General features: G+C 39.8%; 2 protein-coding genes and 1 long non-coding RNA gene across 16 annotated transcripts; 2 read left to right on the top strand and 1 right to left on the bottom strand.

Moving 5' to 3' along the window:
* Positions 1–1022: 1022 nt before the first annotated feature.
* LOC133730507 (L-type lectin-domain containing receptor kinase IX.1-like) lies at positions 1023–2948 on the top strand. The gene has a single exon (XM_062158085.1). It carries the CDS (start codon positions 1023–1025, stop codon positions 2946–2948), a length of 1926 nt encoding a protein of 641 aa, XP_062014069.1.
* A 285-nt stretch (positions 2949–3233) lies between these two features.
* Positions 3234–6714, bottom strand: LOC133728198 (uncharacterized). 13 transcript variants are annotated; one of them, XR_009855679.1, is made up of 10 exons: positions 6563–6714; positions 6292–6479; positions 6094–6170; positions 5646–5693; positions 5395–5523; positions 5270–5314; positions 5051–5126; positions 4656–4727; positions 3916–3970; positions 3234–3613 (listed from the first exon to the last, which is right to left on the bottom strand). It is a non-coding gene; the product is annotated as an uncharacterized LOC133728198 (long non-coding RNA). The 13 variants fall into 13 exon arrangements; XR_009855681.1 differs by having other exon boundaries at positions 3235–3613; positions 3916–3988; positions 4656–4686; XR_009855682.1 differs by having other exon boundaries at positions 3235–3613; positions 3916–3988; positions 4656–4691; positions 5270–5311.
* Positions 6715–8119: 1405 nt separating this feature from the next.
* On the top strand, positions 8120–11434 carry LOC133732162 (F-box protein At5g07610-like). 2 transcript variants are annotated; one of them, XM_062159650.1, is made up of 3 exons: positions 8120–8834; positions 8949–9382; positions 10836–11434. In XM_062159650.1, the coding sequence occupies exons 1-2, from the start codon at positions 8222–8224 to the stop codon at positions 9377–9379; spliced, it is 1044 nt and encodes a 347-aa protein (XP_062015634.1). In that variant the 5' UTR covers positions 8120–8221; the 3' UTR covers positions 9380–9382; positions 10836–11434. The 2 variants fall into 2 exon arrangements, with proteins under 2 accessions (XP_062015634.1, XP_062015633.1); XM_062159649.1 differs by having other exon boundaries at positions 8120–9382.
* The last annotated feature ends 5658 nt before the right edge of the window (positions 11435–17092 follow it).

The following is a 17092-nucleotide window of genomic DNA, read 5'->3' as shown; positions in this document are numbered from 1 at the left end:
CGGCCCCTCCTATTGCTCTGTTTTCTATGTTTTGTGAAAGGAAAATATTAATTAATTTCTCATTGTAGCGTTTAATTATTACTTCACCTAGTTATTAGTGTTATGGAAAAAGAAATTTTTCAAAGATAAATATTAATACAGATTTTAATATGTACATTTTTATTTATTTTTTAAAATAATAATTATATTATTTTTTGGCCCCTCCAAAAATAACTTTTTTTTTTGAGTAAATGAAGACTTTCATTGATAATCGCAGGCCAGAACGGCACTTGCAAATTTTCTAGAAACGAGAATTATGCACCGTTAGCTTAAGACATCGAAACTCAATTAAGGAGCCTAACAAACTACAACATTACCCTATAAAGAGATAATTTTGAGTGAAAATTTTTTTTGCCAATGAGCTCAATTGCAATGCGCCAGAAGCTTCCATTATAGAGATGTAAAAAGAAACATCATAATTTGCAGGCTAAAAAACCACCTAACTACCCGTTAGCGCTCATTAAGGAACTAACAAGCATAGCTCCTTAAAAAAATAGAGAATTATTGGAAAATTAATGAAAATAGAAATAACTGAAAAAAAATAAAGTTTGGGCCTAGGGCCAAATTCCAGGCCCAACCTGCAAATGCAGGCTGCTGATGTTGCACCGCCACCATCTTGTAGGAAGACACACTTGCTATCCCACCACCGGCAGCATGCCCAAAAATTACTTTCAAGTTCGTCGTCATCCTGAACAACACCTAGAAGCCAAGGACATCGACTTCTCAATCACAAGAAGAACAGAGCCAAACAAAGTTTACTAATTAGTTATTGTTATGCATTCTTGTTATTGCGGTTTTTTTGTTGATGATTCTTATGTTTTTTTTTTCTTTTGTTTCTTTTTTTCCCGGTACAAGGTAAAAGAATAAGGTTATATTGGTTGTTGATGTCGAGGCAGATAAATAAAATATAGGATGAAAAGTTATTCATGCATCATGTATAAAGTGCTAATCGTGATCATTGCAACCTAATAAGGCATATAGCAATGTCTCTGAGCAGTTGGCTTGCAAACCTCGGCGGTCAGCACTCGAGACATTGCTGCTTTATCGGGGTCTTAATTTTCATTGAACTTTCCCTCGTATGTGCCCATCCACTTTCCTTCAATATCAGTCGCTTCGATCCAAGTGTGAAGGACATACTCTACGAAGGTGATGCCGTGCCTACATCAGGAGCAATCGAACTCAACATGATCACGCAAGCATTCCGCACTGGCCGGGTTACTAGCGCACAGCCTCTGCACTTGTGGGACTCTTCCAAGGGATCACTGGCTGCAAACTTCACTACTAATTTCTCTTTTACGGTTGACACTCTTAACCAGACAAAATTTGCTGATGGTTTTGCCTTTTTTCTTGCTCCTGTTCACTATCCCATTCCACCTGACTCTGCCGGATGTGATCTCGGATTGTACAACACCACCACTCGTTTTGCAGCCTCCCAAAACCAACTTGTGACAGTCGAGTTTGACACCTTCTTAAATGACTGGGATCCACAGGAGACGCATGTCGGCATCAATATCAACACCATCTCCTCAGTTGTTCATTCCAGTTGGGATCCTATTCTTCACAGTGGTAAGGTGGGCAATGTCCAGATATCATACAAAGCTGCGACCACCAATTTTAGTGTGCTCTGGACATACGAGGGCAATGCTTCTTATATTTCGTACCTTATTGACCTACGAAAGGTTCTTCCCGAGTGGGTTACAGTTGGTTTTTCATCTGCTACTGGCATTTATAATGAGCGCCATATTATATACTCATGGGAGTTCAATTCAGATTTGGATTCAAGCGGCAAAAACAAGAAGAGAGGAATGTTATTCTTGATTAAGGTGGCTGCACTACCTTCTTTATTTGCTTTTATTCTTGGAGTTGGTGTAGCCATATATTGTTTGGTGGCAAGCAAGCGAAAGAAGAGCAGTGGCGTAATTAGTAATGACCTTGAGAGACACGCCTTACCAAAGCAGTTTAGTCCCAAAGAATTGCATGTTGCCACCAATGGCTTCTCACCAGATAGAAAGCTAGGCAGAGGAGCGTCTGGACAAGTTTATAAAGGACTACTACAAGGTCTAGGCCGTGAAGTAGCTATCAAGAAAATCTGCACAGGAACTGATCAACGCTACGAGGAAATCTTTATGAATGAAGTCAAAATAATAAGCTGCTTAAACCATCGAAATCTGGTGCAACTCATTGGATGGTGTCATGATCAACAGCACAAAGAGTGCTTGGTTGTTTATGAATACATGCCAAATGGCAGCCTTGACGAGCACTTATATGGCCGTAGAAACAGCCTGCAATGGAATTCAAGATACGAGATAGCTTTAGGCTTGGCCAGAGCCCTTTATTACCTGCATGAAGATGCAGGGGATTGTGTCTTTCACAGGGATATCAAGTCAGCTAACGTGTTGTTGGACAAGGATTTGAGAACTAAACTTGGTGACTTTGGGATTTCTAAGCGATTGGATCCCCAGTTCCCAACTCAGACAACAGAAGTAGTTGGGACTGTGGGCTACATTGCCCCCGAATATGTTATTGAAGGGAGGGCTAGTAAAGAATCTGACATGTTTAGTTTTGGAGTTGTGGCCTTAGAAATTGCTTGTGGAAGGAAGAGTTACAATGTCAATGACAACTTGCCACTTTATAAGTGGGTTTGGAAATTCTACCTTGAAGGGCATCTTCTCGATGCAGCCGATGAAAGTTTGGAAATGGAATTTGAACAAGAAGAAATGAAATGCTTGTTAATTGTGGGATTATGGTGTACCCATCCCCATAATAAGGAAAGACCAAACGCAGGACAAGTGATGAAAGTACTTAAGCTTGAAGAACCATTGCCGGAACTGCCACTTGACATGCATCTTCAACAGCCTTTGCCTCAACCTCAACTACAATCTGGCTCAACTTCGGCTTCTCACATTTAATCAGAACCAACCTTTTATAGCTCCCACACCACGGGCTGAAGCAAAGCACAAGGAAGACGCCTTGTATGTTTTGATGTGGGATAAAGACACTATATTAAGTAATGGTGCTGGTTTAATAGTTGTAACTTGTAAGTGATTACAGTTTCTTGAATATTGTACGTTTGGACTTCGACTTTTTCCTTATTTATGTTTACTTGATTAATGTCCCAATAATCATATCCCACTACTAGAAATTTCCCCATTCCACACTGATCTGAATTAGTCCCCATTGTCCCAATACACACTGATAAGAGTGGGTAATCTCATTAGCCACTATGCAGCCACTAATGAAGAATCAGTCCCCTCTATTGCAGGTGCTATTGGGACAATAGGCACTGATAAAACAACAGTGTCATCACTTCATCCAAGATGAAGTCAGCATCTAAATTCACACTGATATTAGTGGCTTTGGAATACCACTGATATCAGTGGCAAATTTATGAGGTTATATTAAAAAAATAAGGTGCCATTTGGCACCTTTACATTCTTGTACTGTACTTTATAATGTATTTTAAATTGTATAATACAATAAATGTACTAACTATAAATTTACAGAGGCACCCATCAATATATAAACATCAAGACTTCATCCCACAGCTGCAACTCTTCTTCTGATACGGACAAACCTGCACATTATATCAGGTTAGTTAGTTCTTATTCTAACAATTACAGACCAACTTAACATATAAAAAACATTAGAGTGAAGCTAGAGGTGTCTCTTTGGTTCTGAACATGTAGTATACAAGGATATAATATATCAGCTACTATTGAAATTTAGCATTCGAATAAACATAACTACAGAAAAGTAGGTATAAAAAACTGACGGACATGACAATGAAAAGGGATAGCAGTGCACATTTGCATACACACTCTCAATTTCAAACCCTTTTGGTCATGAAAACAATTTGTAGAAAACATAGGAAAATACCTCAAAGCCACACGATATTTCTGACCCAACTTTTCAAGCTCTGCCATTACATAATCTGTGATACCAGGAGTGTCTGTATATTTAAAAGACAGATAAACAATTAGAGAAAAATAAACAAGAGAAATGGAACATTACCATGCATTAACTATCAAAACTTTTGGTGACTATCATAAGTTAACCAATTTCTCTGAATCATTCTTGTTATATATAAAACTGAACATTCAAAGCCAATTCCTAAGAAACACTAAACATTAATACAACTGAATAACTCTAAGACTCACACCTGAGCAGTGACCTATTATAGACTGGAACATACAAGAAACATCATCAGCAAAGCCACACATACTGAAAGATAGAGAAAGAGCAAGAGATATTACAATTTTAGTGCAATACATTTTGGAATACTAATTCAAACTATATCTATCAACATGAAAATCACCCACACCGTCTTGTGAAACAAGCACAAGTTTATGTCTATGTTTCTCAGTTATAATTGCTAGTTATGATTGTACAACTCACATTCGATAATTTCTTTAGTTACCAATATAGACTGCACAACTAAATAAAGATCATTTGAAATGTTACTTGCCCTCTGCAAAGTTTTCTTCTCTATCACACTATAACTTTCAACTATTCAATAACACAGAAGATTGTACAACAGACAGAAAATTGCAGTACAAAGACAGTAAGCAATTTATTTCATGATTTAAAGGGGTTTAACAAATTAAAACGGTATATACCTGAAGGCAAAGTTCCTCAATTGGCATTCTCCTGATCTGACACGAAAAATTAAGCAGATCATCCTTTTGAACCTATGTAACAAATAAAATTTGAAACAGGAGGAAATAAGTGTCCAAGTGGCATGGTGAAGAAAATAAAAATTTAACACATGAAAAAGACTACAACACAGTCACTTCTCATCACTCGGCAGTGACTGACAAGGTACTTCACTAGTTAAGGTCATACATGTTTACTTCACTAGATATCAAAGAAAAGCTAAACTAAGCAACTCATTGGGCTTTGGAGATTACCGGCAGTTGGAAAGGTGCTCGAAAGCCACCAAAACATTACTTCTTGTACTCTAGAACTTAACTACATTCCAGCAAATATTTCAATGATAGACATATACAAATACCTTGTATTGTTTATGTAATCAAGAAAGGCCATATTGTCATCAATTTTCAGAGTATTACGCAGAGGTTTTGAAATCTCTGCAACATAAATTAGTGTCAGAATGAAATATACTTATCAGCCAACAATTATGAACTTTCATGAACTCAATAGAATTACGCTTCAAAAGCAGTCATAATTCCAACAATCAAGCCCTACACGCAATTGAATAAAAAGAGATTACCTAAAGAATCTCATAGGTGGCAATATAAACCAACTTGTCTGGCTTCTGCAAAACAACAAGTAATGAGGAAGTAAGTACGGTAATAGAAAGAACAGAAAGCTCATAAGTAATGAAAATAGGACTACCCCTGTGGCATTGTGAGTTAAAAATCTCAGTTCTCAACACCAAATAAATGCATCCTCTGGAGAGCCTCAATTATCCAATGAATTGCACTAACCTGTGCTTTCGAATCCTATACATCCAATGCATGCAAACTACAGAAATGGAGAAAGGTATCACTTTGCTTCACGTGCATATTAGGACTACAGAAAATTACCTCTTTTGCCAAAGAAAATATAATTGTCAAAAAAAGTTGTAACGGAAACCTCAAACTTACTTTATGTTTGAAGTGTCGAATGTGAAGAAGTTATTCACCACTGACTGCCTGCACAAGTCATTAACTGATCATGTATGGAAATCATTGATAGTATTAGTACCTACTAAAGATGCAAGAAGAGACTAGAAAGGGAATACATTTAGCAATCTTGTCGTACTGACAGGAGAAGATTGATGACAAAGAAGTTTTTACTGCACGGATTTCTTATTACTTATTCCTTGATGTTGCTCATATATTATTATATAAATGTTGGTCATATATACACAATAAACAATGAAAGAAGCTATCTCAAATCAAATGCAGGCAATCTAAATCATAAAAAGCTGAAAGATGGAAACAGTCAAAAAAACCACATAAACAGATGTGATATTGAGGTCACCCATGGGGGAAGACTTCTGGATAAATAGTTCTAATACAAATCTCTGCACATAAAAGTCCAGCAGTGTACCGTGAAAAAATGGGTATCCTTGAGGCCAGCAAATCTTCTCAACTTCTCCAATCAGTTTTTCCAGCTGGTTGATTATCCTGATATCCCATTTACCCACATAAACAAAATTCCATCAGACAAAAACATTCAAGATCTGCAACATGCAAGGCTAAAGATTGAAACTTTAAAAACATAAGAGAAGAGAAACAAGAACGTTACTGCGAGCACCAATGCTCTAGGCTCAGGGCCGCTCCCCTGCCCCATCGAACGCCTTCGATGCCTCGTAGATCCAAACCGTTGTCGTCGTCAGAGAACACTACAACAGATCCGCCACTCCACCCTAAGCCAACCTCAAAGGCCAAAAAATAACATGGATTTGAAACTCTGATCCAGGAAATCAAGCGATTCTGGAGTAACACCCACAAATTATGGAGCAGAAGAAAACGATAACCATAGAGAGAGAGAGAGATCAGAGATTAGGGTTTCTAACCTGATAGAAAGGCGCCACACACAGAAAAAGGGGACAGGAAGAAGAGGCAAAGAGAAAGCTAGGGTTTTAATCGGAGCAAATGAATATATACGAAAGAGGAGTTCTTCGCTGTCTCGGCACCACACCATAAGAAGTTGAAAACCACAGGAAGACTGGAGCCCACTTATATTATTGTTAAATGTTATTATAAGGCGTTTGGCTCTGTTTAGAGCGGATACAGTAATATCAAAACCCCTGTTCCACCCAATCCCCACTGATGTACAGTGTGAGAAAAAATTAGAAACTGATGATCAGTGACAGAAGGCAAAATAACCACTGATTGTTTATATCAGTGTGAAACTATTCATTTATCACACTGAAGATTTTTAGTGGCAGATAAAGAGGTGCTAATGGGGAAATTTCTAGTAGTGTCCATTGCATATTCTGTCTAAACAAATGTAACTGGTTGGTTGCATTTTCCCAAGCTACTCATTTTCCTTCCCAGTTCAACCCGTTCAGGTGAGTAGAGAACATATAGTTATCCATCGTCTGTATAATATATTTTTTAGTTTAATGTTTTGGAATGAAAATCATTTACGGTGTTGTTTGTACAACTATATTTGGAAACCGTACTTAAACTAATATGTGAAATTGAATTTGGAACAAAATTTGCATCAATTTCATTCATAGCATCCTTATTGTATCATAGCTATATTATTATAAGGTATTAATATTATGAAAACCAAAAACCACTATCAATTATCCCACACCCCTTGGGTGTGCTAGCAGATTCTAGTTGTACTTAGACAACGTTTGGTTCACGGAAAGTAAGCCTCAGGAAATGAAATTTGTTCATTTCCTGCGTTTGAAATACAAAAAGAAAGGATATACTTTCCTGAAGGGAAGGAAAATAAGGGGGAAAGTGATTCCTTTGGCGGTGATTCCTTCTAAACACCAAAAAAATCATTTTCCCCCTTTCTTTCCTTATATTTATTACTCACAATATAGTATTTTATTCTATTGATTATAAATTTTTTAACAACTTTCCTAATGTTACCAAACATCGGAATGAAAAGTTATCTGGAAATGTCATTTCCCTTCTCATGGAAAAGACAAAGGAATTACTTTCATTTCCACGAATCAAATGAGGCCTTAAGGTAAATGACTCTCTAATCTCTAGTGACCACACATAAACAGTTTCAATTCAAAATTTCAAACTCATAAATTTGCTTATTTAAATCGATAGAAAGTATTTAGTATTTAGCAAACTCTCGAAAGAATACAATGGCCAATGATTAAAGACTAAACTATAAAAAAAATAAAATAAAAAATCATTGCTTGAGTTTCATTGATGGTTTACAGTTCAAATGCATGATGAAAATAGAGGTGGAAAAGGTGAGTACGGGGATAATGAGAAGTGAGTGACCAGAATTTGAATGCATTAATCAATTATGTGCGGAAACTAGACTCCATTGGTATGCAATCATAAAACTAGACTCTTCTACAATTATAAGTCGAATCGAGTTAAGATTGAACATAAAAAAAAAAAAAAAAAAAAAAAAATCAAGCTTCAGTACAACTCTACAAAAAAACATATAAGGTCTCTCCTTGGAGTCAGTGCCAGTGGACTCCGCCGCTCTCACACGACTGACTTGTCGGAGCGAAGCAAGCAAACGGAAAATGCAGAGTAGCATAGCAGCAGCAGAAACAGTTGGTCACAACGAAGACCTCCTCAAACAGCTTCTCCTGCGCTTACCAGCTAAATCACTCATCCGCTTCAAATGCGTCTCTAAGCTTTGGCTCTCTCTCATCTCCAGTCCCAAATTCTGCGACTCCCACACCCTCCGAAACCCAATCCTTAAATTCCCCTCCGCCTTCTTCTTGAGCAGAACCGCCACAACAGACCCCCAATTCATCTCCCTCCTTCCAAGCACCAATCCAAACCCATCCAAGCCTCTCAATTTCATCCCCGACCCACAAGGCCTCCAGATTCTTCAGTCCTGCAATGGCTTGCTCTTGTGTTGTTCCTCCACAGATAAATTCACAATCTCCAGACAATTCAAATTCTATGTTGTCAATCCCACAACTAGCCGATTCTCGGAAATAGCTCTTCCACCTCCCTCTCCTACTAAACCCGAACCCGCAAGGCTCTTGAGTGTTGCTTTGGCTTTTGATCCTTCCAAATCGCTTCATTATAAGCTGGTTTGCGTTTCGGGCTCGGGTACCATTCCTTCATTGCATCTGGAGATTGAGATTGAGATATATTCGTCTCATACTCGAACCTGGAGGGCTGGTGAGTCTACTCATATGTGGTTTCCATCAATTGGTAAGTTCCTACCCGGTGTATACTGCAATGGGAGGATTCATTGGCTCAGCACGTTTTGTTGGTTGGTTTACTATGACATAGATGAAGAGCATTATGGAGTGGTGGATGAGCTGGGTGCTCCCGGTTTTTCGGTGGAGAAGGAATGCATGTGTTTTGGGGAGTCTGGTGGCCGTTTGCATCTTATTGAAATGTATGGGAGTGGCCTAAACAAGCTTCGTGTGCTGGAGATGGGGAAGGACTACTCTGGCTGGTTTGTCAAGTACCGGGTTGATCTTAATCTCATGACTCCCGCCTTTCCTTATACTCCTGCTGCATCCTGTCGTCCATTTTTCTTTCTTGATGCGGAGGAAAACGAGGAACAGAATCCAGTTCTTGTGCTGCGCATGGGTTATAAGTTCATCTCCTATGACATCAGGGATAAGAGCTGTAAGACACTCTGTGATTTGTTCATACCTTCGCTGGTTGGATGGAGAGATGCCTATCAATATATGGAGACTTTGGCTTGTGTGTAAATGGTAATTGTATTTCGATCTCTTTTCTCTGTTCAGCTTTTACTTGTGGAAACTAAGAATGTTTGGTATTAACTAATTTCGTTTGCCTCATCAATCTAATAGTATCTTGAACTTATAAGTGGACTAGCGGTGTTTTGTGATTGTCATACTTCAAGTAAGGGTGCGCACCAAGATCTTCATTGGGGTGGATTGTTGGCTTTAGATAATTATGCATATTTTGGTACTTTAGATTTGCTTATTACACCAGCCAAGTTGAGATGCTGAATGTAGTGTATAGCTAGACTGCTTTTTTTGTGAAGCAGAAATTTTGCCCCTGCAGTTTAATATAGGTGTTTTACACATCCTCTTGTTTGGGATAGAAAAGACTACTAATGTTATTAAGCATACTGCAAAGATCACGTCGCATAATCTGAAGAGTAAGACTTTCAATAAGCTCTCTTAGTCTCAGTTGGCTCCATGCGGCACCAAGATAAAGGGTTATCTACAATTATGATCTTTATTCTAAGGGTTGGGTGACGTAAATTCTCATTGTAAGTGCTAAACTCTCAAGAAGCCATTAGGTTAAGCTTCCGTGAGTCCTATGCATCTTTGAACAGCTAGATTATTATCGGTACACTGGGAGTTTGGCCGCCAGTATTTATGATGCTTAGATCCTAATCATTGATATGTGTGTTAAAGTATATGGTAATATCACTCCTGTTATTATTTTGGTGGTTTGATCTATAGTATTATTATCATGAGCGTGATTCTAGTTACAAGACCGTTCAAATCCCATGGACTCTTTGCTCAAAACTCATAAATAAAAGAACTTTATCAAGGCCTACAACAGAGACCCTTCCACATTCTTCATCTTTGTTGGACTGAATGCTAGCTCTTACAATTGAAGAGGGTTGGTATGTAAAAATAAATAAAATAAAATAAAAAATTCTAGGATGTTTAGTTTTGTCACTAATTCTTATAAGGTTTTGACAGCGATGTAACTGATTCATTCTTATTTTCAACCTCTCGACTGTTTTTGTTGGAGATGTGGTGAAAGAAGTTGAGGAGTTCTTAACATCTGGTGAAAATTCTGAAGCATAGAGAATTGACATTTTGTGAAAGCTTAGGGAGCTAGTTATTTCACTTATTTGCAGTGTTTGTTTGGAAGCATGTGTCATTTGTATGCCACATGATTGTCTCCATAGATTTTAGACTTGTAAGGAAACATGACTACAATTTGTTGTGAAGCACCCGAGAAGTCGGTTAGTTATTTCCATCTTATAACTGCTTGCACCAGGTTCTTTGCTGACATTGTTCCATAAAATGCCTTGTTATTGTTAGCCTTTTGGCCTTCAGTATGTGTTGTTAGCGTCATATCAATTTTGGTATGTTTTGGTGTATTGATTGTTATGGTTTTAGTTACATTTGTTGTACACTTGTCCTTACCAGAACTGTTCTCATACTTGATCTATCGTAGGTCCTTATATATGATCTATGCGATGTAACAAATTCAGCTGCCTCCTTGGTTCTTATGCTTAAAGTGCTAGTTCAAATTGTTTGGGGGATATGAGGAACCTTCTGCCAGTAAGTAATAAGCCTTATGCGATCTCCATTTCTGTTGAAAAGTTACATATTGCTAGGCGCTATCTTATGTTTTAGTCTATAAGTATGCCTACGGTAGCTTTCCTTTGTTACGTTGGATTACAAGTTGATGCCATTTTAAAATTTCAAGTTGTGGTAAAGAAAAATTAGTTCTTATCTTCTCCTTGTACAAGCTATAGCCAGTAATAACTGCGCCAGGTAAATAATGTGCTTATTAGTCCCAAAACTGACTTGGTATGCTGATGCCCTTTTGGCCACGTAGCTTCATATTGATTTGGGGATTGTAATTTTACTGATTATTGTCATGAAATGCCTGTGTGGCAATCGAAGCCCCGAAAGCAGCAAGAGGCCAAAATCAGTAACGAGGATAATGTCTTCTCCTGTGTCGGAGATGGGCCGGATTGGTTCAAGGAGATGATTTTCTTAATTTCAATGAACTGTTAATTTCAATGAACGGTTTTCTTATTTGATCAATATATATATGGGTTCAAGCATGAGAAATTACTTGGGTTTATAAGTGAAATTTGTTAGTCCCACCCTCTTTTTTTTTTTTTTTGAATAAAGGGCTGGTGCGGCTGCCCTCAAGCCTTAATTAATGAAACTGTCGAATACGGGGGGGGGGGGGGTGGGGGGGGGGGGGACATTGAGCCTAAACTCCTGATTACAATAAGCATCTAGAGTATTTTCTGAAATAATATTAGAAAGCTCTACAGGAGACTTGTATTCTAACAAGCATCAACTAGCAAAGAGTGCACAATTAGCTACTCTACTTGCTTTAACATAGCAGTGACACAGCGGAAAGATAACTCGATATGTAACTTGATTACAATATAGCATAATTACCAGCTTTAGCACAGCTTTCCTCCTATGTTGCCGCCGGAGAATAGATCCGGCGACACTTGGTCTCACCCTGTCACTAGGCGGTAGCGACCACTTGACGAAGCAAGGAATTCATCTCCTACCCAGAGCAGACAAGGCACTTGGTGTGCATACATAGGCACAAAGCCCGACTAGTTCTACACAAAAAGTGTAGGCACTTATTACTCGCAATAAGCGAAAATAAACTAAGAAAACAAAATAAATAACTATAAATAAAATAAAATCTGAGATAGGGCCCACTATGTGAACCCAACCCATAACTCTAGCCCAAATCGGGCCCAAAGGCAGAATCCAAGCCCAAAGAACCAAATCAGCAAGTGGATCATTTCCAATCCTCCCAGCCCAAGAAAGTTGCTGCATTGCGCCGCCACCAATCTTGCCTCCCCTCCACTGGCGCCGAGCCACCGTCATGTCACCGTCATCCTTCGACCATTGGAGGGCCGCGCCAACCATTACGATCCCCACCCAACACCAAGCGGAAAAAGGGAAGCTCGCCATCTGTCTCTGAATCCGACGTCCAAGCACTACCGTCAACCAGCCCAACAAGCCTTCAATCCCTACCAACCAGCCTTCGATCTACTCTAGCTGGCCATAGAACTCGACCTGCCCACCATTGACAGCCACCAAACGCCGATCTGACTCGTTCACACTCCGATCTCACTCCAGTCCCAACTCACCGCCACGACGCCGCCACTCCCTTCAACCGAAAACAAAGAAGAAAACCACCTCCCGATCCTAGCTCTCGAGCTTGAGACATGCCCTTGAAACATGACACCCTTCCGGCTGCACACATCGTGCACCGGCTAGGCCAGAAGCCATCACTAACGCCCCAACGCAGCCGGACAGGAACAGAGGCAGACAACGACCTTCTCTAGGTTTTCAGCGCGTGGAAATTTAGTTTACAACTGAGTTCTTTATTTCCTTTCACTTCTGCAAGTGTTCCTTTTATTTTGTTTAAAAGATAACAGCCACTGTCGAAATCTATTCTTATTTGGTTAATTTTATTTTCTTTAATTACTGGAAACTACAAGTCCAAGACTTCCTTTAAAGTCAAAGCTTTGTGAATGAATCACCATCAAGATACTCAACTGAAACACAAAGGAACTTGGCTTGGGGAACGCCTTGCTGGAGGTGGATTACAAGTAACACTACCCATTGACACCTTCAAAACAACTAGTGTTGTGCCAGGCAACGCAAAAGATTTGATGGTCAGGCCAAAGAGTAAGCTCAAGTTTGAGAATCTTGTGCTTAATGACAGTACAAAATGCAATAATTACATTATAAACGCGAGATAATTCTTCAGACTCAATTAAGATAGTAAGTCATATACATTAAGAGAGAATTTTCATATGTCTCTCATGACTGAGGGAAATTAATGATTGTCATTTAAATCAAGATCCAAAAGACACTTCTATAAGCTGTTCCATCTTTAAGACAGGATGGGGATTCACACAGCTTGTAATGTTGGAAGGAAAAAGAGAATATAACAAACAGGCAATCAAACAAATATTGCATTAATCAAAGAATGGAGATTGTAGTAGCGCAGAAGATGATTTAGTGCAAAAATTTCCAGGCATTGACATGAATAACAGAATTCCAAACAGGCCAAATATAGACCAGTTTTTGTTTTTTTGGGGGAATCACCTAGATTTGGGAATTACCAACTTTTAGGTGGTCATGAAGTGTGCTCGATCGACTATGACAAAACGTATTATAATAAGTCATGTTATATATAGTAGGAGAATGAGAACTAATTAAATAGTTGACACGACGTACGTACCCGCCCTGTTTATAATAATGTGTTAGCTTGAAATTAAATTAACGAACGTTACCTATGAAAGCGAGTGATTCGTCTACCAATACATAAATAATCCAAGATCTGAATGATAAATGAGTCACAATATCAGCTACACGAAGAAGTCCCTTTTATCACTATTAGTTTTAAATGTTGTAACCAAGGAAATTAAGCTCAATGTCTCTTCTGTTATATGCTTTGGCTCATCTTCCTGGCTTTAATTTCGTGCCTTGCTGTTAAGGTAAAAGCTAGCTGCTTGTTTTTTACGTATAATCATTATTATCGAATGGAAAGGGAAATTTGAATTTAGGTACTCTCCTAACCTGTAGGCAACTATTAGTTTGATGAAAGAGTCTCGCTAGTCAAGACCGATTCACAGAGTGCCCTCAAGGTCCAACCCACTTGAGCCACTAATGAAAGAGTCTCACTAGCCGAGACCAATTCACAGGATGCCTTCGAGGTCCAACTCACTTGAGTAACAGGTGAGCGAGTCTTAAACAGCTAAGACTAACACACATAGTGCACTCAAGGTCCGACTCACTTGAGTAGCCAAGTGAGAGAGTCCCAATAGCCGAGACTCGCAAAGAACACTCGAGGCTAGTCGACTCCCAATTACCACCACCAATTGTGAGATTTTTAGACCGAACAATAGTTAGAGGTCTTACACTACCTTATAAATTATGCTAATAATCTAGTTGGATTGGCAAGTGTAGGCACAATGCACTTAGGTGCAAAAGTAGAGCCAATAGTTAGAGCTTAAAGGGAAACAAAACGAAGCCACTTAACTCATCCTCCTTTGTCAATTATGTAACCCTTCTTTCTATTGGAGATCACTCACCAACGAGTTTAGTCTCCTACTATGGACTTTCGCCATTCAAGCTCATCATCCCTTCTAGTCGAGGATGTCGTCCTCACCCACTTAGGACCTCAATAGTTCAACCTTCAAGCTACCTTGATAATGTCATATCACATATAGAAACTCACCCCCACACAACATGGTTAACTTTTTTTTTTTTACATCCACTCTTAGCCTTTCACTAAGAACCACTTACTCAAGCTTAATTCAGCAAATTCTTCCTCATATTGAGTTTCCTACCCAACATAGGCCTTGGCTGGCCAGGGAACTAGGGGCTTGTTGATGTCATAATTTGGTTCGATAAATACTTTTGACTTTTCAACCCATTCCACATAGGACGCATTGAAATATCAAAGAGTCCACGCAGGATTAACTTTCAATGCACTTAAACCTTTCATCTAGAAAGAAAATGAATCCTTAGACATAAATAACCATGACTAGTAAGATGCCTAACCTTGGTATTCCAAGTCTTTAACCTTAGACCTTCACCTCTTTAATCTTGGACGGTCACCATGTGATTGACTCACCATCTTGGATGGCAAGGCAAAAACATATCATGACCTCACTACCAGAGAAGCATAATCCAAAGAAATCAAGAGCCTCAACCCCCAAGACCAAGAGTTTGACCCCCAAGCTTAGAAGCCACGACCTTCAAGGCTAAGGCCTCAACTACCAGGATCACTCTTAGACAAAGTGATTCCAAAGAAGTTATAGTTAGTGGAAATCAACTCTTACCTTCTAAGCCAGGTGTCACGCTCTGATGACAAGTATGGTCTATGGGCATGGCCTAAGAGTGATGTGAGGGGATGAGACCACATAGTGGTGACACCAATCACATACCAACTCTGTCAACCCATCACTTGGAGTGTCAGTAAGTAGAAAGTAGGGGTTGACACCCCCGATTTTAGGGAAGAGCCCATACCCTCCCTTTCCACCTCAACTACTCCTTCTCCTATAAATACCAATCCTTCACAAGTAGGAAGGGAACTTCAGCTCTCTCTTCTCTTCCAACACTATGCCAAAATATATATGCCATTAAGCTCTGCCAGTTGGAGGCGGTGGAGGTCCAACATCAAGTGAAGGAAGTCTGAGATGAGACTATCACTTTCACCCAACAAGAAGCTTGGATGCCTAACATCAGGTGAAGGAAGCCCGAGGTGAGGCTATCAGTTTCATCCAACAAGGTATCTTGGAGGCCCAACATCAGGTGAAGGAAGCTCGAGGTGAGGCTATCAGTTTCACCTAACAAGGCGGCTTGGACTCCCAACATTAGGTGAAGGAAGTCCGAGATGAGACTATCAGTTTCACCTAACAAGAAGCTTGGACACCCAATATTAGGTGAAGGAAGCCCGAGGCGAGGCTATCAATTTCACCAAACAAGGCAGTTTAGAAGCCCAACATCAGATGAAGGGAGCCCAAGACCAAACTATCAGTTTCACCCACCAAGGAGCTTGGATGCCCAACATCAGGTGAAGAAAGCCCAAGGTGAGGCTATCAGTTTCACGCAACAAGGTAGCTTGGAGGCCCAACATCAGGTGAAGGAAGCCTGAGGCGAGGCTATCAGTTTCACCAAACAAGGCGGCTTAGATGCCCAACATTAGGTGAAGGAAGTCTGAAACGAGACTATCAGTTTCACCCAACAAGGAGCTTGGACGCCCAACATCAGGTGAAGGAAGCCCGAGGCGAGGCTATCAGTTTCACCTAACAAGACAGCTTGGAGGCCCAAAATCAGGTGAAGGAAGTCTAAGACGAGACTATCAGTTTCACCCAACAAGGAGCTTGGACGCCCAACATCAGGTGAAGAAAGCCCGAGATGAGGCTATCAGTTTTACCCAACAAGGCAGCTTGACATCAAGCGAAGGGAGCTCAAGACCAAACTATTAGTTTGACCCACAAAGGAGCTTGGATGCCTAACATCAGGTGAAGGAAGCCCGAGATGAGGCTATCAGTTTCACCCAACAAGGCAACTTGGAGGCCCAACATCAGGCGAAGGGATCCCAAGACCAAACTATCAATTTCACCCAACAAGGAGCTTGGATGCCCAACACCAGGTGAAGGAAGCCCGAGGCGAGGCTATCAGTTTCACTCAACATGGCAACTTAGAGACCCAACATCAGGCGAAGGGAGCCCAAGACCAAACTATCAGTTTCACCCAATAAGGCATCTTAGAGGCCCAATATCAAGAAAAGGGAGCCCAAGGCCAAACTATATCACTTTCACCCAACATAGGAGCTTGGAAGCCCAAGACCAGGCATAAGACCATCGAGGTCGTATCTTCAGTAATTCAGTCACAAGAGGTGGATGACCAAGACTAGGCACAAGACCGCTGAGGCCATACCTTTAGTCACACGAGGTAGAAGACCGAGGCTACTTATGTTGTTAAATTAATCGAAGGAAAAGATAAGCCCACTTGAAGAAAACAACCCCACCACTTTACACTTGGATTTCAACCGAACTTCCATTGACTCATTGATGCTGAAATTGGCATCAACGAGTAGAAAATATAGTTTAGAAGGATTTATAACTTTATAGCCACTTGAAATCACAAACTAAACTGACAAAAGCAAATGGTACATTGAAGATATATTATCACGAGAGTCAC

Source organism: Rosa rugosa, chromosome 2, assembly GCF_958449725.1.
Source record: "Rosa rugosa chromosome 2, drRosRugo1.1, whole genome shotgun sequence".
Lineage (NCBI taxonomy): Eukaryota > Viridiplantae > Streptophyta > Magnoliopsida > Rosales > Rosaceae > Rosa > Rosa rugosa.
This window is presented reverse-complemented; position numbering and strand designations above follow the sequence as displayed.